Genomic DNA, 23,300 nt, shown 5'->3' with positions numbered 1-23,300 from the left:
TTTTCTTTCTGCCTGAGCGCTCTTTCCATTAGTATAGTCAGCTGTTGACAAACTCTTTTGGCTTCTGTTTTTCGGGAAATTATTTTGTCTTTATTTTTAGTGATCCTATAATTCCATCTAGGCAGTTATTTTTATTCAGAACTTTGAAGATATCATTGCGTTGTCCTCTGGCTTTTGTTGCTTCTTTGCAAAAGTCTTCCGTTAGTTTTATTTTTACCCTTCTGAAGGAATTTTTTCCCCCCGCTCTGGCTGTTTTAAACGTTTTACTTTTGTCTTTTAAGTTTTCAGCAGTTTTACTATGATATGCCTGGGTGTGGTTTTCTACTATCCTTCTGGTGTTTATAATACTTACTGAATCTCTGGTTTAGTGTCTTTTATCATTTTTCCAATTTTGACAGTCACCTCTGCACATTTTGCTTCTCACTCCTTCCATTCTGCAATTCCAGTATGATACCTTTTTACCATATCTAATGTGTATCTTATGTTTTTTTCTGCATTTTCCATTTTTTCTCACCATGCTTCAATCTAAAAATGATCTTTTAACTGTTAATTCTCTGCTATTAAACCCATTTATTAGTTCTAAATTTCAGTTATGTATTTTTCATTCTAGAATTTCTTCATATTTCTTTTTTTTTATTTTCAGTTCTCTATATAAGATCTCTACCTTGTCACTTAATTTCTTAATTATAGTTATACAGAATTCTATGGCTCATGAGTTCAATGTCTGGTTCTCCCAATTTCTGTGAACCTGGATAAAAATTTCTTTCCTTTCACTAACTTCTAACTGAAATTTAGCATTTCCTTTAATTATGAAAGTAGGCAACAAAGTCACAGGTGTACCTGCAAATTTCAGATGCTTTCATATCACATTACCATTGTTACAGGTATATTGAAAGATATATTGTTTATGATCATCACTGCTTTGAAATTACAGAAGTTATCAGACCTGCCTCTAGGCCTAGTTACTTGATACATTAGTGTAGAAACTCCATATTATGTCACAAATTTAAAAAATATATATTTTTATAGTTATTTCTTTATGAATGATTTCCATGGTGTGTCTAGTGTGTTTTTTTTAATGTGTTTAAAAACATTCTAAGAAGGGCTCCATAGACTTCAGACTATAAAATAGTCCAGGCCAAAAAAGTGGTTCTGTACAGAATAGGTCAGATTGTGTCATTTCTCAGCTCAAAATGCTCTAGTGGGTTTCCTCTCATTTCTTCTAGAGAGAGTAAAACCAAGGTCCTTTTGGTGCCTTACCTGGCCCTCCATGATCTGCACCACCCCACTGGCTGCATTCTGACCTTATCTCCAACTCCTGTTCTTTTTGCTCATTCTACAGCCACATTGGGAACAAAGCAAGTATTCTCTTCCTGCAGGTCCTTTCTAGTAACTGTTCCCTCTTCTCGGAACACTCTTCCTGAAAATATCTGCATAACCTACTACCTCAGTTACCTGATAAACTATTCAGTCACTTACTTCCTGACCACTCCACTTAAAATATTTATTCCTGCCCCCTTGGTACCTACTATCTGCCTTCCCCATTCTGTTTTTCCCTGTACACATATCACAGTCTTTCATATTATGTATTTTACATATTTATTAGCTTAGTATTGATTTTGGGAGGGGGTCTTACCATAGGCCTCTGTTACTGGCGGGTAGGACCTTCAGCAATAGTTAGGTCAACTTTGGAGAGCTGTTGTCATTCCCATGCATAACTTTCATCCCTGCTAGCACCACTGTTTCATTTATGAGCCTATCGCGTTAAGAGTGGAGTGGACGATGACAAAAGCTAGCTAATGTCAGCTGAACTGGCCACCTAACTTTGTCTGCATGGTTGTTCATTGCCTCTTTTAAGGTTGATGCTCTCTGAGGTTAACATGTGACACAGAGAGCTTCATTTTTGGTGTCCACTTTCATATGTCTGTCTATGTGGATCTTCCCCACATCTCCTTTTCTCAGTCTCCTGATCTTTTCTAGGTTTTATCTCGCATCTCCTGGGGAGAGTGTTTCTAACCAATGTAGTTTAGACATTTTGCTCACCTGATATAGTTAACATGCTGTCATGGAGATCATGGACCAGCATGAATTTCTTTGGATTCTCCAGGTGATCCAGGTCCCTTGGGACTATTTTAAGACAAAGGACTAGAAAATTAACATAGCCCTGGTTCAAGCATGTAAATGTATGCTGCTGTTGATTTACATATGACTGTCAACTGCTTTTGGTCTTCCTTCCTAATAGAAGTAGAAAACACCTGCTTTATGGGATCAGTGACTGCATAGCACTTACCTGACAGAGAGCAATAACCCTGTCTTTATATGCTGCTAAATGGGCCCTCCGGCTTTCAGTCTGTAGTCTTTAATTGGTGATTAATCATCCTCAGCCTTTCATTGTCGTTCTTTTTTGCGCTGACTGCCCCTAGCAATAAGCTACCCAGTTCCATAGACCTTTCAATTACTTCCTTTCCTGTACCTCTCAAATGCCTGAAGTATTGCACCAGCCAGTGCCTTCCCTTTGACCAACAGTTTTAGCAGTTGCATTTGCGCTGCTGCAGCTTATCAGGGACTATGTACCACCAGAGATGGGGTCGTCATTGCTAACCAGTCAGTGACACCACTGGAGTGGACTTCACAGGTCTACTTTTGCTACCAAGTCTCTCAGGTTAGGTTCCCCCAAAACATTTTGAAACTTTAGGATTTGCATGTAGGAGGTTTGTTGAGGAGTGCTTCTGGGATCAACCCCTAGGAGAGAAGGTGCAGGGAAATGGCATTAGGAAGATGGAGGAACTGAATTGGTCGGTAGTTGCAACAGCAGTCTCAGCTGATTCCCGCAGGGAGATCTGAAGCTGGAATAACCCTTCTGAGATATTCCTGATTGAAACAGAGGGCTGGACCATTTTACTGCACATTGACCAGTCATTGACTGTGGGATGTTTTGGGATGGTAACATAACCTTGGATGAGGGAGTTCTCTGTGATTCAGGGAAATTCCTGAGGGTTTAGTTTAGTTGTAAGCCACCAGCAGGCCAAATCCTGGAAGTTTGGGGGAATGAGTACTTCAGTCCTGAAAGGATTGATCTGGGTGGCACATCGTAGCATTCACTACAGCCACATGGCAAGATCACTTTCAGTGGTGTGGTGAGGGTGGAAAGGATACTACAGTGCTAGAGAAATAAGGAGGGAGATGAAAACTTGTTTAGATAGCTTAGCTGTGAAGGGGAGGAGAGAGAGGGAGAGTAGTCAGAAGTTACTGAGGAGACTGGAAAGGGGTGGGATCCAGAATATAGGTAGTAGATATGCCTGGGGCAGGAAGAGGTTCATTTTCACCATTGTAATCAAAAGGAAGAGGCAAGAGAGGCATTCAGAAGCAGATACATTTATAACAGTAATCAGAGGACGTTGACGCAGTTCTTATATGTTTCTTCTGGGAAAGAGCAGGAAGAATCAACAGCTACAGAGGGGGAGTTGTTTGGGTTGAAGATTTAAGGCGAGTAGAGATTTTCATAGCTTGCTGTGGAGAGTGGGAGGAGAACTTAACAGGGTAGGCACTGGTGTTGAGGGCCCATTTGAGGTTGATGTTCCTGATTTTGTAGAATTAACAATTTGTGGAGTTGTATGACTATTTTTCTGACAGTGCTTAATAAGTGAAAGTATAAACATGCTCAGTGTCTTACCAGATTGTCTTTTTTTTTCATAGCCATCAGATCAAGTCATTACAGTACAGTAACACAGGAGACATGATTCTTGTTGTATCTGGAAGCTCTCAGGCCAAAGTGATTGACAGAGATGGTTTTGAAGTAATGGAGTGTATAAAGGGAGACCAGTATATTGTAGATATGGCCAACACCAAGGTAAGTATGACACAGTATTTTAGTGAATTTAATTAATTCAGTACACATTTACTAACAACTTGTTGGTGCTGCCATAATTTACCCCCAGAGTTAATGTCTTAAAAATAATTTATTATTTCTTGCAATTTTGTGCATTGACCAGGAAGTTCTTCTGCTTCATAGTGTCAGCTGGGGCACTAGGATAGTTGTAAAGTCCAAAATGACCTCACTCTGATGGTTTACAGCTGGTGCTCTCACCAGTGGCATTTCTTTCTCTCTTCCTTTTTCCCCTACCCCTTCTCTCTCTCTCTCTCTCTCTCTCTCTCTCTCTCTCTCTCTCTCATACACACACACACGCACACATTCTCTCCCTCCAACCCTGCCCCCTTTCTCCTTCCACGTGTCTAGTTTGGGTTTTCTCACAGTGTGGTAGACACTTAGTGTGGTTTGACTTGCTGCTTGGTGACTAGGTTCCATGAAGGATGAACATGGGAACTTCAGATTCCTTAAGGTCTGGTGTTGAGTCTTACACAGCATCATAGGACCAGCCCAAATTCGGGGAGAGAGGAGATAGACTTCACCATTTGGTGGGTGAATGGCAAGATCACATTGTAAAGTATCACGGGGGTTGCAAGATATGAATGCAGCCATCTTTTGAATTACAGTCTACCACAAACCTACTATGTACTAGGCTTTAGGACAAGAATGAAAAAGGGTCTCATCAATCTTTTTATGTAAAGGATTTTAGTGGTATAATGATATTTTAAAATTAATGTATATTAAATATCAATTAACTGTAGTCCCAATAATGCTATGAAACTTAATGGCTTATTTATAATTGCTAACATATATATGGGTTGGCTGCTCTTGCCTGGGCTTGGCTCCAAGCTGCAGATAGAGTGTAGGCTTGTTCTGTGTGACTCTGTTCCTCCTTGTACAAACAGACTACCTGAGGGCATGTTTTTCTTATGGTGATGGCAGAAATACAAGAAGGAAACTCCAACTCTGAAAGCATATTTCAAGCCATTGCTCATATCATGTCCACGAGCATTCCACTGACCAAAGCAAATCACATGACCATGAGTAACATCTGGTCTCTAGTGAGAGGAACTGTAGTACCACATGTCAGAGGTTGTGGCTACAGGGAGGGGTGATGGATTGGGAACAATAATGCAATTTTTAATTTAGTGACCACACTGTGCAGCACTTTGTGCATTCCGGATTTTAAAAGGTTTTTATTATGTATTATATCAAGTCTACCACTGTATGAGTGGAAATTAAGACTTTATGTAGTTTTTATGTGTTGTAATATTTCTCTAAGTAAATCTCTCCTATACATAAATAAAAATGATTTAAAGATATGTTAAAGTGTCAGTGCATATGGTTGATGTAGAATTTTGAGGCTTCATTTGAATTCTGATTTTCACTCTTTCTTCCCCTCCTATCTAGTACCTTCTTCTAGTACCTTTTGGGTTGTGCCTAAGTCAGCATCTTACATGAGATTTGATTGTCTAAGAAAATACACTCGATCCTCATTATTTGTGATTTCTGTATTTGCAAGCTCACCTACTTGCTAAAACTTTTTTGTAAACCCAAAATCAATACTCACAGCCCTTTCATGGTAACTTCCAGACATGCATCTGGCAGAGTGGCAAAAAAGCATTTGAGCAAGGCGATGCTCTCCCTTCTTGTTTCAGTTCTCATGCTGTAATCAAGTGTCCTTTTGGAAGTCTATTTAGTGCTACATTTTTCTTATTTTTGTGCTTTTTGTTGGTGATCTTGCTGTTTAAAATGGCCCCCAGGGCTGAATTGCTGTAGTCCTGTCAAGTGTTACCTAAGTTCAAGAAAGTCTTTGATGTGCCTTATAGAGAAAATACATGTGTTAGATAAGCTTCATTCAGGAAAGAGTTATAGTGCTGTTGGCTATGAGTTCATTGTTAATGACTCAACTATATATATTAAATAAAAGATGTCCTTAAACACAAACATATATAAAACAAAGTTATGTATTGATTGGTTGACAAAAATGTGACCAGAGACTTGCAGCAATCTAATCCTGTATTTGATAATTCAGTGTTTGCAGAACTTTGTAGACCATAACTACTGAGAGTAATGAGAATTGACTGTAATCTATTTTAGGCGCTCTAGTTGAGCTATTGGAATAAATTAATACAGTGTGTTTCAAACTGCCCTCTGCTGAAGCCTAGTGAAATGCTTCTTAATCCTAATGAGGATCACGGTCTTATGCCTTTCCTTTTGTTTATTGACTGTTTATTGAGTGTCCAGTGTGTGTTAGATGATTCAAACAGCATTCAAATATAATTTAAACATAATGCTATATGCAATTATATTGTAGTGGTGGCTTGAATAGTGTTTTTTTTCCCCCACGTATTCCACTAGAGTTTCTCTCCCCTCATCTTAAAATCATTGCCCTAAGGATTCCACCAAAGATGTTGTTTTGAGGGTGATGGTGATAAGGAAATAAAGCAGATAGGGCTCCAGATCAATCTCCCTATCTTAAACTCAAATAGTTCTGTTTTTATCTGTTTTATTTGAAGCTTTTGGGAATCTAAAACTTTATTTAAACAATGGGTTTGTGGAAAGGAAAGCTTTAAAAACTCTTATTTAACTTATTCTTTTTTAGTTTATGGTTACAATTTTGCTTAAATAATATGAGGAAGAGAAGTTTTTGCCAGTTTCTAAGCTCTTAATGATTTCAGCTGCTCAGGGCTTCTTACGTTATAAAAAGACTTAAGACTTTGTGGATTTAGGCTTTAGCCAAGAAAATTTCAAGAAGAAAGAAATCTGGTTGGTTCTGTATCTGGTTGTTTCTGCAGTTTCAGAAATATATATATGTTTATATAAATATATTACATATAGTAAGATTATTGGGCAAGTAGGATGAGGGTGGATAAACAAATCTATGTAGAAATGTAGGAAATTAAAATATTAAGTTAATTACCAATATACAAAAAACAACCGTATTTTGTAACTAAATATTATAACTCTCCCAATCTTGTCTAATATTATCTCTACTTTGATTTCAAAATCATGGTTAATATTTACTCTCTCCATTTTCCAGAAGCAAATATAATTAACTATTTGTTTAGGAAACATTACTTGTAACTTAATTGTAGTCTTTGGCTTGAGTGATGGGTTTTAGAAATGCAAGAATTATTATTTGAAAGAGGCAGATTTCATTGGACACTTTTTCTTAATTTCTAAGCTTCTTTTCTGATTCCAGGAGTAATTATTAACTTGTGGCTTTACTGGAAAGTTCAACAAGTAGGACATTAAAGGAAACTATTAAATATATCTGATCTATTACTATAAAATATTATGTACTTCAAACATAAACAGGCCTTTCTAATTAGATTATTAAATTGTTATATCATTAGATTTTTATCTCTAAACTTTGTGTCTTTGTGTGTATGTGTATATTTCTTTTTAATGTGTACCTATAGTGGTACAGAATTTTTTTTTTCTGTTACATACTGCAGCACAATGCATTACATTACAGGGAGAGTATTCATATTTATACCTTTTAAAAATAGTTTATTGGGTTTCTAACAGTAATTCTTATTGACTATTAAAAATTTGGAAAATAAAAAAAGAAAAAATACTTATAACTCTACTACCCAAATATAATCACTATTAAGATGTCCGTTTGTGTATTTTTTCCTTTATGCATCTGAAAAACATTTTTTCTGATCACACCGGAACCTTTACATCATTTATTGTTTGGAGCCACATTTTACATGTTCTGCAGTCTTGGTATTGTATGCCAATGCCTCAGGGCCTGTAGTGGGGTGGAATGAGAGGCCTTAGAGTGTGAGTGAGGGGCAGCAGGCCTCCTCCTTCGGCCAGAGAAGTTCCAATTTTGTCTGTTTTATGTGTTGGAGTTCTCTATAAGATATCCTTTGAAAATCAGGTTCTGCTGTGTCTTTAAAATATGAAGGTCACTGATCTGGGGTTCATGGGATTTATTGGTTATATTATCTGGGGAAATGGGACCTTACTTCTTCAGGTTTAAGTCATTAGGAAAGTAGGACAAGGATAAACAGGAATCAACCCTTAAACCATTCAAAAGCATGCTTTAAAAACTGTAGTTATATTGTCATCTAAAACTTACTTATTCTAAACGAGAATGTTAGTACATTACTTCCAATCAGAGAGTGTTTTTCTTTTTATCTGTTCTTTCTTTTTGACCGCGCCCTGCGGCATGTGGGATCTTAGTTCTCTACCACGGATCAAACCTGCGCCCCCTGCAGTGCAAGTGCGAAGTCTTAACTACTGGACCGCCAGGGAAGTCCCAGAGTGTTTTTCTCTATTACTTTAAACTCTTAGACACATACTTTGCCTTCAGCCTTTTTCTTTTTCAACATTAAAACAGTTCTGTGCCATTTATTTCATAATTACTTGGCTAAAGTGGGAGGGGACAGGCTCAGGGGACACCAGAATTCTTGAATATTTTAGTGGGCCATCTCTCTGTGAGTATACTTTAATTATGGAGATTAGAAGCTTTATAAGGAATTCTGGGGAAAAGGTATTTTCAGATGCTGTATTTATATTTGAATAGTACGTGTAGTTATTCTGATATCCAGCCACTCGAGAAAATTGCCCTTATTATTTGGAGATGAAATATTTTAGTCATGTCCTTTTAATGGTAAATATTGTTTCTTAGGAATAAAATATTGTAAACTGTGAATTCTAGGTATATTTTTATTTCCTTAAGCATTTGTAACTGATGGTTTTAACTGCAAATATAAACTCTAAAAAATGCAGTGATTTAAAGTACATTGTGTTTCTTTGCAGTTTCTGAATATTTCCAGAGCTTTTTATCTAATAGAAACTCCATAACACTGGTTTCTATCCTTTTGACATATCCCCATCATTTGGGGGGTACTTTCTTACATTCTGGCACAACAAAAGTTCCTGGCTCACCTTGTACTTTTCTGTTCTGATTTCTCTAGCATTCCATGGCTCTTCTGAATAGGGAATTCTATTTACAAATCAACATCTGGGCACTGGATATGTTCATTGCTGCTGAGGTGTTAATGCTTCTAGACAATTTCAGAAGACAGAGCTGGGGCTGGGAGGATAAACCAACCAATCAAAAAATAAACAAAATATATTAAAAAATCATGAGTTCACCCTGATATATCTAATTGTAATCCAACTTCCTAGCCTTTCCCCATTCCATATTTGTATTTCATTTCTCCAGTGAGAAACTTGGCCTCCAGCATCACCAGTATATTTTCTCATTTCTTCAGTGGTATAGTCCATAGAAAGTAATTTCAGAATTGCTACACACACAGTCCTTGTAGGAAGAATTCTAAGAAGGCACCCAAGATTCCCTGCCCCTTAAGGCTTTGAAGATGCAAGCAGAACCTGAGTGATGAAGTTGGGTGCATAGCTATAGCCAAGGAGATTTCCAAGCAAAATGTTGAAAGTACTGCCTGGTTTCTTCTTGCTACTTATAATAAAATATGAGAGAAAAAAGGTAAACTGAGAGAAGTCTTGTTAAAAAGGAATGAGTACTAGATGATTTAGTTAATTTTGAACCTATCCAGATGGCAAAGAATGTTAAAATGAAGAAATTGCTTCTGAAAGTGTGGCATAGAGGAAAAAGCCCAGGGTGTGGCTATATAACCTTCTGCTAAAACCTCAGAAAGATCAAAAGGTCAGAATATTCAGTCACACTAAAGACTCTTCCAAGAAATGAAGCATGTGCCTCACAGATTTTCTCAAACAAACCGGGTGACCTCTAGGAAGCTTAAGGAGGTTATTTCTTAGCCATTTCAGCAAGGGCTATGGTTAAAGAAGGGATTTCTTTTTCCCCTGTTCTTTTTTTTTTTTTTTTTTAATTTTTATTGGAGTATAGTTGACTTACAATGTGTTAGTTTCAGGTGTACAGCAAAGTGAATCAGTTGCACATATACATATATCCACTCTTTTTTAGATTATTTTCCCATATAGGCCATTACAGAGTATTGAGTAGAGTTCCCTGTGTTATATAGTAGGTCCTTATTAGTTATCTATTTTATATATGGTAGTGTGTATATGTCATGAAGAGATTGTTTTTGCAAAGATTTTGGGGCATGGCTTTGCCTAATTCAGATTCAACAAGAGAAAGGTTTTCATTTGCTGGCTTTGAAGGTGAAGGAATCCATGTGGCAAGGACACAGCCTCTAGATGCTGAGAGCAGCCCCCAGCTGACAGATACAATGAAATAGGCATCTTAGTCCTGCACCCACAGGAAGCTGGATTCTGCCAGCAACCTGAATGAACTTGGAAACAAATGCTTCCCCAGAGCCTCCAGAAGGAAGCCCTACCGACATCCTGATTTTAGCCTATGAGACCCTGAGCAGAAAATTCAGACTTCTGGATTGTGACTGGACTTCTAACCCCCCAAACTGTTAGCTAATAAATTGGAGTTGTTTTAAACCCCTAAGTTGGTGGTAATTTGTTACACAGCAATAGAAAACTAACACGGTTCTGCAAATACCAAACATACTAAGTAATTATGAAAGTCCCTGAGGAGGTGGTAGTGATAGAGATCAGACATAAGAGCAGGAATTAGCTTTGAGTGGGAGGAGGGAATTTATTTACACTGGGAATGGAGGGATAAGGATGGGCTCATGTGCAGGTACGTTTATAGGTGGTGAGCCTTAGATAGGCAGTTGAAGGTATCACCATGTAGTCACAGGGTCATTTCCTAGTTTTGTGTTAGGAGGTGTTGGGATGAGGCCTTATGTAGGACAGTGAAGGCTTAGAATAGCTATTGATGGTGTGAGAGGAAAATTGCTGGAAGAATTGTGGGAGCATTAATAACCACCAAATCTAAATTTGTAGATAGTCATTTGGCATATTTGTATGATATCCCTGAGTCTATTCATGAGGTGTTTGAATATAGTACAATGATGATGAGGAGGGGGTTATTCCATAACAAAAGTTGTGCATTATAAGTACAGCAAAAGGACACTCAGGTTTACACTGAGTGATTGGTTGAAATTTAGGATGTTGAAAAGAAAGTTCTTGATTTCAGAAAAGGAACCATCTGTGGGCAGAGTTAGCCATAGTTGGGGCTGCTGAAATATCTTAGAAGAGGTCATTAGAGTTGAGTAGATCAAAGAAGAATGAATCGATCTCTTTGATATCTTCAAATGGATTTTAAAATTGCTCAGGAATTAGAAAGATTTGGACTTCAGAGTCCTTGATTCCTAGAAGTAAATTACTAAGAGTGTGATGGATTACAACAGGGGTCAGCAGGATATAGCCTGTGATCCAAATCCAGCCTGCAACCTGTGTTTTGTAAATAAAAGTTTTACTGAAACACAGCCATGCCCATTCATTTACTATTGTCCATGACTGCTTTTGTACTTACAGTGGTAGAATTTGGGTAGTTGCCTCAATGACTATGTGGCCCAGAAAGCCTAAAATAGTTACTCTGTAGTCCATTAGAGAAGAAGTTTGCCACCTCCCAAAATCAAGCTATGAACGTTTTCTCCAGCAAAATATACCGACAGAAAATCTTGCTGGCAACTTCAGAAAGTTTGGTGATTCCTGAAAGCCCATGAATAGACTTTGGTTAAGAAGAACTTTTGGATTAAAGCTCAAGGTATATTCCCTGATGCATTTCATCTCTTCATAGGAGTTGCTTCTGTTAGTTAGCTCACCATATGCCAAAGACATGGGTACTTTCATTTTTGTGGGTCACAGAGCCTCACTTCATTCAGTGAGTACAAATGGTGCTGTGGTGAGGCAGCTATTTTACAGCGTTTGTCATGAGGCTGCCACGGGGGTATGGACGGACAAGTATTGATCAGCACACCTCTGTGTGTGTGTATGCGCGCACGCGTGTGTTAGAGGAAACCAATAGTCGTCATGGTTTGATAATGTCCTCTCTGTATGCAAAGTTTAGCATATTATGAGAAACAAATGGATGTTTCATTCTTTCTACTAGGCTCTTTCCAGTTAAGGCTGTTAAATAAATGAGGGAAACAAGTTTTTTTTTTCCAGGGGCGCCTGCCTATGTTTAGATAAAGGAGAAAGAGAGAAAACCTAGTTTATTTGATGAAAATGTGTTTTAGTCACCGACTCTTCTTTAATAGGTGTCACTTTAAAAATTTTTCCACTAATATTAGACTTGGTACTGAATCTGTTTAGTTCCATTTAAGAATCCTTAGTTGAACTTCATTTTTTGTTATGACTAATTTTCGTCACTGTTTTAACACAAGGGTACTTAACATTCCCATTGCCTTTGTCATACTCTTGTCTTTACAAACAAGAAACATTCATAGTCTTTCAGATTTCTTCAGTTTAACTTACTATTTGTGTTCATATTCTGTGTATTCAACAACTAAGGTGACCACATTTTATCATAGTGTTCTATGTAATAAGGATCATCTTCTTTTGGTCCTCTTAGAACTATCCTTTATATTTCAAGATGCTATTTCAACTCTAGTCAACAAATATCAGTAGAAGACCTGTTTTCTGGGGCCTGCCTTCAAGACCTGTATGGGCTGGGTCAGTTTTGGGGTTGTTGTTAATGTCAAAGCATAGGAAGTGGGATTCTAAGAACTGGACTGAGCAGCACCCATTGTGCTGAGAATGGGTGAATCCCTGAGTCTGGGAGTGGGAGAGGAAGATGGTAAACTAGGAACTGACTGGGCGGTAAGCAGGCTCCACATTAGATTAAGAGGCCAGGCGAAGATGTCAGTGGAGGTGGAGCTGAGCTAAGCAGAGCGGGAGAATGAAGATGTGGAGTAGTGTGCAAGATTGAGGAAGCCAAGGCAGTTTAGGATCTAGGTCCTTGAAGGTAGGGCATATCTTGGGATTATTGGGGTGTTCTTTCTGTTGCAAGTCATGAGCTGTTTTCCCAGAGGCAGATATTTAATGGGGTGAAACTAGATCAGGTACCTATTTACTGGTTGGTATTAGAAATTCTTTTTTTTTTCTTAAATAAGCAAAGACTGGCAAATTTCTATTTTGGAAAGAGCTTAATGGGATCCCTGACAGTCCTATGATTTTACTCTATGAGCCAGTTTAATTACTATCTTTTAGTACCTTAGGTGCACAGAATTGAGGGGAACCTAACTCACTTATCTGTTCATGGCGCCCACCCATCATGCCATTCATATCTGGTGGTCAGTTCTCATAATACTGTAACTCTCAGCAGTGTCTGACACAGTTGATTATTCTCTCCTTGAAACGTCTTCTTTACTGCCCCCTTTCCCTCTCACTGCACATCTGTTCCATTGGCAAAACATGTTTTACCTACAAAGCTTTATGAATAAAGCTGCTATTAACATTGGCATGTAGATAATTTTGAAATTGGAAAGTGTGAATCCTTCAACTTTGTTCCTTCTTTTCATGATTATTTTTTAAAATTAATTTATTTTTGGCTGCATTTGGTCTTCATTGCTGCGTGCAGGCTTTCTCTAGTTGCGGCAAGTGGGGGGCTACTCTTCATTGCGGTGCATGGGCTTCTCACTGCAGTGGCTTCTCTGGTTGCAGAGCACGGGCTCTAGGCACGCGAGCTTCAGTAGTTGTGGCACGTGGGCTCAGTAGTTGTGGCTCACGGGCTCTAGAGCACAGGCTCAGTAGTTGTGGCACATGGGCTTAGTTGCTTTGTGGCATGTGGGATCTTCCCGGAGCAGGGCTCAAACCCGTGTCCCCTGTGTTGGCAGGCAGATTCTTAACCACTGCACCACCAAGAAGGTCTTCATGATTATTCTTAAGTTAATATTTTTTGAAATAATAAAATAATAAGAATAAAAAATAATAAATATTCTTGAAATAATAAAATGATTCTTGAAATTTTTTGTTATTCTTTTATTTTCCATGTGAATTAGTTCTCTTAGTTTTCTTTCATCTTAGAATGTCTTTATTTCACCTTCACTCCTGAAGTACATTTTCTGTACATTTAACTTGACAGTATTTTTCTCTCATTACTTTAAAAGTATTGTTCCACTGTCTTCTGGCTTTCATTAGTTTGTTTTTTGTTTTCAGTTCATTTTGTTTGGCATTCACTGAGGTTCTTAGATCTGTAAGTTTACATTTTTCACCACTTTGGGGAAATTTTTAGCCATTATTTCTTCAAAAATTTTTTGCACCTATCTCTTCTTTCTGAATCTTATATAACATGAATACTAAATCTTTTGATATTGTCTAATATTATTGTCTCTGCTTGTTTTTTCCCTATTCGTTTTTCTTCCTATGGTTTAGATTGAATTATTTCTATTGACCTGTCTTCAAGTTCACTGACTCTGTCTGACATATCCATTCTACTATTGGGCCCCTCCAGTGAATTTTTAATTTCCATTATTTTTCAGTACAACCATTTTAAAAAATTAGTCTGTTTTTCTTTGCTGAGCATGTCTATCTTTGTATTTGTTTCAAAAGTGTTTGCTTTCCCTTTTTGTATCATGATTGTAAACACTGATTTAAAGTAATTTTCTGAGAATTCTAACATTTGGGTCATCTTGTGGTTGGCATCTTTTGTCTTATTTCTTGAGAGCTGGTTAGATTTTCCTGGTTCTTTGTATGTTAAATTTTGGATTGTATCCTTGACACTTTGAATACTGTGTTATGAGATTCTGACTCCTGTCTAAAACTTCTGGAGAATGCTAGAGGGTTTTTTTGCTTATGTGAATATGTGCTTTCTTTTAAGCTGACAGTCAGTCTGATTAGTTTTAGACTGTATGTCCTGACCTGACTTTTGTGAGCTGTTTTTACTTCCAGTATTGGTTTAATTTCCAAAGCCTTTATGCCTTTGTATGCTATTCTGGTTTGTCTCATGTGTGTGTTACCCAGGAGTCTGTGTGGAACCTTGATGGTAGTCTGCACCATCTTGAGATCTCAGTGCTTTTCTTCAGTTGATTCTGACAGGTTTTACATATATGTACCTCAGGAGTGAGCTCAGGACTTTTTGTACAGATTTAGATGCTATTTTTCTCTACCTTTCTTATTCCTTAAGCCCATAATTTTCCCTTTACCCTCTGTTTTCAGAAGTTTTCTGTTCTGGTGTTCTTGCTGGAAAACCAGAGACTTACTCTTTTTGTGCTATGTAGCAGTTCCTATAACTGGGTATGCCTCTGGGCAAAGCTGGAATGGGATGGAGAAATCAAGTTTTACCTACCCCTCAGCAGCTGCTTCTATGAGTTGGTGGGAAAAGAGAGTGCTGCTAGTCTGTGTTGGCATTATCCCAATGTAAAGCATAGAGTATCAGAAAGTTTCTGTCCTACAAATGCTACGGTATGGTTGGAAGGCTTAGGCTTACTTTGTTGCTAATGTTGGCCTAGTAGAGGGCATGGAACATCAAAAGTGTTCTACCCCATTGAGTTTGCTGTCCTTGCTGCTTTTGGGTCAGGGGAGGAGACGCCTTGCCTCTTTGGTGCTGGCCTTTCCCTGGTGTAAGGTCAGGAGAGCCAACAGATATCCTCTCCGAAGGGCTTCTCCTGTCACCAGGGAGAGGGCAGTTACTGTTTTGTTGCTGGCAGTCATCTGCTGTGATCGCCTCACAGGGCCACTGCAGCTGGTTGGGAGGATGAGAAGGGCCACCTCAGAGCCACTGCTTGCCTGGTGTGAAAAGGAGGCAGTCAGTAGTTCTTTGGCCTGTAAAGGCTACTTCCATGTCTGGTACCAGCACTGAGGGGAGACCTGCAGCTTTGTTCCTTGTGCTTGCCTGGCATAGGGTAGGTCAGGTCACAAGAGTTTGTCTCCCAGGTCCTTCACTACTCTCCCTACCCACCACCCCTACCCTCTGGAGATTGCAGCCTTTTCTTGGAACCCCGTCTATCTGCTCTTGCTCTCAGTTGTCAATGTGGGCTGCCCCAGAGCCTATGTTGGGAAGTGAGAAGGCAGAAAACATCCCCCCAGGAAACTCATCACCTCACTGCTCCTTGGGACCTGGGTTCTGTATCCTTTTTGCTTGATCTTATCTACTATTCAGTGTCTTCTGGCAGTAACTTTTAAAATTTTGTTCAGAACTTATTGTAATCAGATGGAGTGATAGGATGGAATGTGTATATTCCATCTGGAGTGAAACTGGAACCTCCTGCAAAATATATTTTAATTCACTTCAGTTGCCTGATAAAAATTATGAGCGAGGATTTCAGTACCTGTTCTTGCAGCAGAAGCTTACTCTACTTGATGTATATGTAATGAGAATGCTGGAAGGGGTGAATGGCACTTGATGTGAAATGCAGGAACAGTGCCCCCAAACCACGCTACAAACCTGGTTTGCTAATAAAATCGTGAGGGCCACTGCCAGACATTGAATGTCACAGCTTGTACCACTGCTACTGAAGAGCAGGGAACTCTGTCTTGCAGGAGATGCAGTACTGCTGTCCTGAAGGAGAGTCCTCAGGTCTGAATGTTGTGTCTCCCCCAAGTTCATATGTTGAAATCCTAACCCCAATGTGATGTTACTAGGAGGTGGTGCCTTTAGGTGGTGATTAGGTCATGAAGGCAGGACTCTCATGAATGGGTTTAGTGCCCTTATGAAAGTGGACAGAGAAACTTCTCTTTCCCCTTCACCAGGTGCGGTTATAGCAGAAAGACCGCATCTGTGAATTAGGAAGTTCGGACACTAAAACTGCCTTGATCTTGAACTTCCCAGCCTCCAGCACTATGAGAAATAAATGTTTGATGTTTATAAGCCACTCAGTTTATGGTATTTTTGTTGTAGCAGCCTGAATGGACTGAGATAGAAAGAGGGTATCCTCATTGTCTTTGAGCCACAGCTCAAAATGAATGTTGTGGCTGGAGCTCAATTGCATTTCCTGTGTCGTATCTGTAAGGGAGGCTGGCAAAGTTGGCATCTGACTTTTTGCTTCTCTATGAGTGGTAGCCTCTGTCTTCTACGAAGAGTCATTTTTGGGGCGAATTCCCTAAACACAGAATGAGGTTCATGTTCTCCATGGCCAGAAGGAATGACACGTATTTATACAGTCACCCCATTCACACAGTTGCTCAGATCACAGGCATTGGCTTCATCTCTTATTATAGCCCAGATCCAATTCTTTAGGGAATCCTATTGTCTCTGTCTTTAAAATGTATCCCAGATCTTCTCACTTCTGAACACTTTCTTGCTGTTCCCTAGTCCAGACCACTGTCAATTTTCACATGAACCACATCAATATCTTCCCAGTTGACCCTCTTAATTCCTATTTTGTTTTTGCAGCAGACTTTTCTTCACAGAGCAGCCAGAATATATTTTTTAAAGTATTTATTTTCATGTAATTTCAAATTTACAGAAAAGTTGTAAAATCAGTACACAGCTTCTTTATACCCCTTTTTCAGATTTACCAATTGCTAACATTTCACCCCATTGCTTTATCTCCCCCTCATCTCTTCCTCCCTTCCTCCCTCGACTAATATACACTCTCCCTCCTTTCCTCCCACCTCACTTATATACCCCCCCAGACACTCACACGCATATGTATACGCACATACATAAAAGTTATGTATGTGTGTTTAATTTCCCCCAGCTTTTGAAAACAAGTTGCAAACATCATGCTCCTTTGCTCTTAAATTCTTTAGTGTGGTGTTCCTAATAACATTACATTTTTTTATATAACCATGAATTTAATGTTGATAAAATACTATTTAATCCATAGTCAATAGTTTCATCCGTTATCTTAATGATCTTGTCCCTAATTATTTTCTCACCAGTTCAATCATCATGCCTTTTTGTCTCCTTTGATTCGGAATAGTTCCTCTGCTCCCCTGCCCCTTTTTCACTTTGATATTTTTGAAGACTGTAAGCCAGTTGTTTTGTAAAATGTAGAATTTGATTTTGCCTGTTTTTTTTCATAATTAGAGTCAGGTATGCATTTCTAGAAAGATTGACCCACAAATGATATTGTACCCTCACTTCCTCATATCAGAAAGTACATGATGTCAGTTGCATCCCAGTATTGATGATGTAAACTTGGATCACTTGTTAAGATGGAGCCTACCAGATTTCTTCTTCACTATAAAGTTACCATTATCTCTTTGTCATTATTAAGCCATTTGCAGGGAGATTTTGAGACCATGCAATTACCCTGTGTGTTACCAGACTTTCCTCCATTAGTTTTAGCATCCATTGATGGTTCTTGTCTGAATCAGGTATTACTGTCATGATTGCAAACTGATGATTTTTCTAACTCTATAATTTATCTTATATTTATTAGTATTCTGTAAGGAAGAGCTTTCTCTTATTTACTTCTTTATTATATTAATATGCATTCAAGGGTTCTTATTTTAGTCAATGGTTTATAATCCATTACTTTATTTATTTTGATGCCCTAATTGTCCCAGGTTTAGCTGGTGGAAGCCTCTCCAACCTGCATTTTATCATTTTTAGCATATCCCTGTCATTTTTGCAACACTTTCTTATTATTTTAACATAACCAAATATTCTATGTTCACCTTGTACTTTTCCTACCTCAGCTCCCAAAACAATCATTTCTCCAAGGAGCCCTGGTTCCTATAGTGGAGAACGATATTTAGAAACCAGGATATCTGTGCTATGTTTGCTGAGGTGTCATTGTTTCTAGACATTTGCAGCATATAAAGCTAGAGAATAATTTACCCTTAAATTTACATCTACCTATTAAAAACCATGAGTTCATATTGATATCCCCAGTTTCAAACACCACAAAGTTCGTTCTAGTCTTCCCCTTTTCCACTTGAGTAACTCCCTTCTCCAACAGTGAGAAACTCGACTCCCATTATCTTCAACATATTTCCTCAAATATTGTTTAAATCTTCATTGTATTGAAAGCAGTTTCCGAATTGTTAACGCATACCATTGCAAAAAACGACGCAGACATATTAACTGGAATGCAGTATTTATTTACCGTTCTTTTGGTCTTTAGACTGGGAGTATATATTAGTAATTTCCTAGGACTACTGTAACAGATGACCACACACTTGGTAGCTTAAAACAACGGAAATTTTTTCTTCCACAATTTTGGAGGCCAGAAGTCTGAAATCAAGGTATTGGCATGGCCATGCTCCCCGCAACGGCTCTGGAGGAATTGTTCCTCGCCTCTTCTAGCCTTTGGTGACTCTAGGCATCCTTGTGGCTGCGAAACTCCAGTCTCTGCTTCCATCTTCACAGAGCCTTTCCTCTTTGTGTCTTCTCCTCTTCTGTCTCTTATAAGGATACTTGAGGATACTTGTTGTCAAATTTAGGGCTGTCCCAGATAATTCAGAGTGACCTTATCTTGAGATGCTTAATTATATCTGAAAATATTCTTTTTCCAAATAAGGACCATTCACAGGTTCCAGTGATTAGGACATATCTTTTGCGGGGGGGGGGGGGCACCGTTCAACCCACTACGGGGTGTATAGTTACTTGGGTTATTATCTGCTGTTTATTTTTTCAGTGTATTTGTTATTCATTTGAAATACAGTAGGGTTCATTTGTTTCGGTTTATATTGTTTTAGGTTTTTTCCCATCCTTATTTGTTTATTTATGAATATGTAAAACATTAACACAGGGTCAAGAATCAAATAAGAAGTTAATAGATATAGCACTACGAATTACGGTGACTATTATCCAGGAAATGGACAGGTACTCTGGTAGAGAAGAACGGAATGGGCCATATTCACTTAGACAGAGGGCCAGGCAGTACTCATTTGAATAAGTAGCATGTAAGCTGAGATTGAAAGAGTGAGAAGAAGCCAGTCACCTAAAAGTGGAAAAAGGGCTTTCCAGCAGATGGAAAAGCATGTGTAAAGGCCCTGATGTGGGGAAAGAGTCACATGTATGGGAGGAAATGAAAGAAGACCAGGGAGGTGTGTGCATTCTGGGCAAGAAGGAGCACAAGGTTAGGGAGGTTGTAAAGAAAGCAGGGGCTGGAAGATATAAGCTTTTGTACACTGTGGAAAGACGTTGGAAAGCCAGTGGAGGATAAAAAGCAGTGGCGTTTTTAGAAGTATATTTTTAAAGGACGATATTGATTGCTTTTTTTTGGGGGGGTTACCTTAAACTTTATTCTTTTTATTTTTGTATTTTATTTTATTTTTTTTATACAGCACGTTCTTATTAGTTATCTATTTTATACATATTAGTGTATATATGTCAATCCCAATCTCCCAGTTCATCCCCGCCCGCCCCCATCCCCCACTTTCCCCCCTTGGTGCCCCTATGTTTGTCCTCTAAATTTGTGTCTCTATTTTATTGATTGCTTTGTGGAGCACATTACACAAGAGTAAAAGTAGAGAGACTAGTCACAGGCCTGTCACAGTACATAATAACTGATGTAGAGACACGAGATAATGTTGGTTCATGTAAGAGCTGTAGTAGTGAAAAAGGAGAAAAGTGGATAGATTTGAGATGTGTTTTGGGTTGAACTGACAGGACTAGCTCGTGGATTGAATCTGGGTGGGTAGAGAGAAGAGAGTTTAGGGGTTATTGGAGTCTTTAAGGATTACTTCCACGTTTGTAGCTTTAGCAACTAGGAAAGAAGTTTATTGCAAATAAAATGGACAGTAAGAATCAAGATTTCCCTATTGGGCCTATTATGTTTGAAATGCTTATGACATGCAAATGGAAATGTCAATCAAGTTGATAGTTGAATATACAAGTCTTGAGCTCGGGAGAGGAAAGTGGAATCTCAAACTTCCTATCTAGTCCCTCTAGGCAGTACTTCAGTCCATTCTTTCCTACTGCAGGAAGAGATTCCAGATCTCTGGTCCCTATTTGTACCTTTTTAACATGAACAGAATGTCAGGAGTTGGCCAGATACTCTTTGAGGCATTGTGAGCAGCTGGGACTAGAGATGGGTCTCCAGGCCCATGTGTGGGTACTCCAGTTCCAATTCAGTCTTTCCAGAGAGCTACAGTTATTTTACTTCTAAGTCATTTAAATATGCACATTTTACTACTTTTAGTTTAGCTTTATTCTGGACCCTTTCAGAATAAGTGGCCTTGTCATTATTATACTAAAAAATATTAGGTTCTTTTCTGCCCCATCTGAACCTGACTTAGAGTATGAGACCACTATAACTTACTTTGCTACCTAGGAGGGAATTGTGTGTGTGTGTATGTGTGTGTTTATGTTTGAAATATATACTCTGTGATTGATTTGGTATGTATGTCAGTTTTTATACCAACATCACAGTGTTTTAATTGCAGTGTTTGTGCGGAGCCAGAGGAATCAGGCTCCCTGACTTCAGGCTATACTACAAAGCTACAGTAATCAAGACAGTATGCTACTGGCACAAAAACACAAATATAGATCAGTGAAACAGGATGGAAAGCCCAGAGATAAACCCACACACATACGGTCACTTAATCTTTGACAAAGGGGCAAGAATATACAAAGGAGAAAATTCAGCCTCTTCAATAAGTGGTGCTGGGAAAACTGGACAGCTACATGTAAAAGAATGAAATTAGAATGCTTCCTAATACCATACACAAAAATAAACTCAAAATGGATTAAAAACCTAAATGCAAGGCCAGACACTATCAAACTCTTAGAGGAAAACATAGGCAGAACACTCTATGACATAAATCACAGCAAGATCCTTTTTGACCCGCCTCCTAGATAATGGAAACAAAAAATAAAATAAACAAATGTGACCTAATGAAACTTAAAAGCTTTTGCACAGGGCTTCCCTGGTGGTGCAGTGGGTGAGAGTCCACCTGCCGATGCAGGGGACACAGGTTCGTGCCCCGGTCCAGGAAGATCCCACATGCTGCAGAGCGGCTGGTCCCATGAGCCATGACCGCTGAGCCTGCGCATCCACAGCCTGTGCTCCATAATGGGAGAGGCCACAACAGTGAGAGGCCCGTGTATTGCAAAAAAAAAAGCTTTTGCACAGCAAAGGAAACCATAAACAAGACGAAAAGACAACCCTTCGAATGGGAGAAAGTATTTGCAAATGAAGCAACTGACAAAGGATTAATCTCCAAAATATACAAGTAGCTTATGCAGCTCAATATCAAAAACATCCAAACAACCCAATCCAAAAATGGGTGGAAGACAGCAATTCCACTACTGGGCATACACCCTGATAAAGCCATAACTCAAAAAGAGTCATGTACCACAATGTTCATTGCAGCTCTATTTACAATAGCCAGGACATGAAAGCAACCTAAGTGTCCATCAACAGATGAATGGATAAAGAAGATGTGGCACATATATACAATGGAATATTACTCAGCCATAAAAAGAAATGAAATTGAGTTATTTGTAGTGAGGTGGATGGACCTAGAGTCTGTCATACAGAATGAAGTAAGTCAGAAAGAGAAAAACAAATACCGTATGCTAACACATATATATGGAATCTAAAAAAAAAAAAGTAGTTCTGAAGAAGTTACGGGCAGGACGGGAATAAAGGCACAGACCTACTAGAGAATGGACTTGAGGACATGGGGAGGGGGAAGGGTAAGCTGGCATGAAGTGAGAGAGTGGCATGGACATATATACACTACTAAATGTAAAATAGCTAGCTAGTGGGAAGTAGCCGCATAGCACAGGGAGATCAGCTCAGTGCTTTGTGACCACCTAGAGGGGTGGGATAGGGAGGATGGGAGGGAGGGGGACTAAGAGGGAGGAGATATGGGAACATATGTATATGTATAACTGATTCACTTTGTTATAAATCAGAAACTAACACACCATTGTAAAGCAATTATACTCCAATAAAGATGTTAAAAAAATAAAAATAAAATAAAAAAAAAGGGCAGAAGACCTAAATAGACATTTCTCCAAAGAAGACATACAGATTGCCAACAAACACATGAAAGGATGCTCAGCATCACTAATCATTAGAGAAATGCAAATCAAAACCACAAGGAGGTATCACCTCACACTGGTCAGAATGGCCATCATCAAAAAATCTACAAACAGTAAATGCTGGAGAGGGTGTGGAGAAAAGGGAACCCTCTTGCACTGTTGGTGGGAATGTAAATTGGTACAGCCACTATGGAGAACAGTATGGAGGTTCCTTAAAAAAACAAAAATAGAACTACCGTATGACCCAACAATCCCACTACTGGGCATATACCCTGAGAAAACCATATTTCAAAAAGATACATGCCACAATGTTCATTGAAGCACTATTTACCATAGCCAGAATATGGAAGCAACCTAAACGTCCATCCACAGATGAATGAATAAAGAAGAGGTGGCACATGTATACAGTGGAATATTACTCAGCCATAAAAGGAACTAAATTGAGTTATTTGTAGTGAGGTGGATGGACCTAGAGACTGTCACACAGTGAAGTAAGTCAGAAAGAGAAAAACAAATACCGTATGCTAATGCACATATATGGAATCTAAAAAACTGGTCCTGATGAACCTACTGGCAGGGCAGGAATAAAGATACAGATGTAGAGAACAGACTTGAGGACACGGTGGGGGAAGGGGAAGCTGGGATGAAGTGAGAGAGTGGCATGGACATATATACACTACCAAATGTAAAATAGATGGCTAATGGGAAGCAGCCGCATAGCACAGGGAG

The 23,300-nt window shown here is 38.8% G+C and overlaps 1 protein-coding gene across 2 annotated transcripts in view; it reads left to right on the top strand.

Annotated features, from left to right (window-relative positions):
- The window catches only part of WDR70 (WD repeat domain 70), a 308,716-nt gene that overhangs the window by 96,904 nt on the left and 188,512 nt on the right, over window positions 1-23,300 (top strand). For both annotated transcript variants that reach the window (XM_033421244.2, XM_012531649.3), the window contains exon 8: window positions 3,697-3,850. In XM_033421244.2, coding sequence (XP_033277135.1) covers window positions 3,697-3,850 — 154 coding nt within the window. The remainder of the gene's footprint in view (window positions 1-3,696; window positions 3,851-23,300) is intronic.

This window comes from Orcinus orca, chromosome 3, assembly GCF_937001465.1.
Source record: "Orcinus orca chromosome 3, mOrcOrc1.1, whole genome shotgun sequence".
Lineage (NCBI taxonomy): Eukaryota > Metazoa > Chordata > Mammalia > Artiodactyla > Delphinidae > Orcinus > Orcinus orca.
This window is presented reverse-complemented; position numbering and strand designations above follow the sequence as displayed.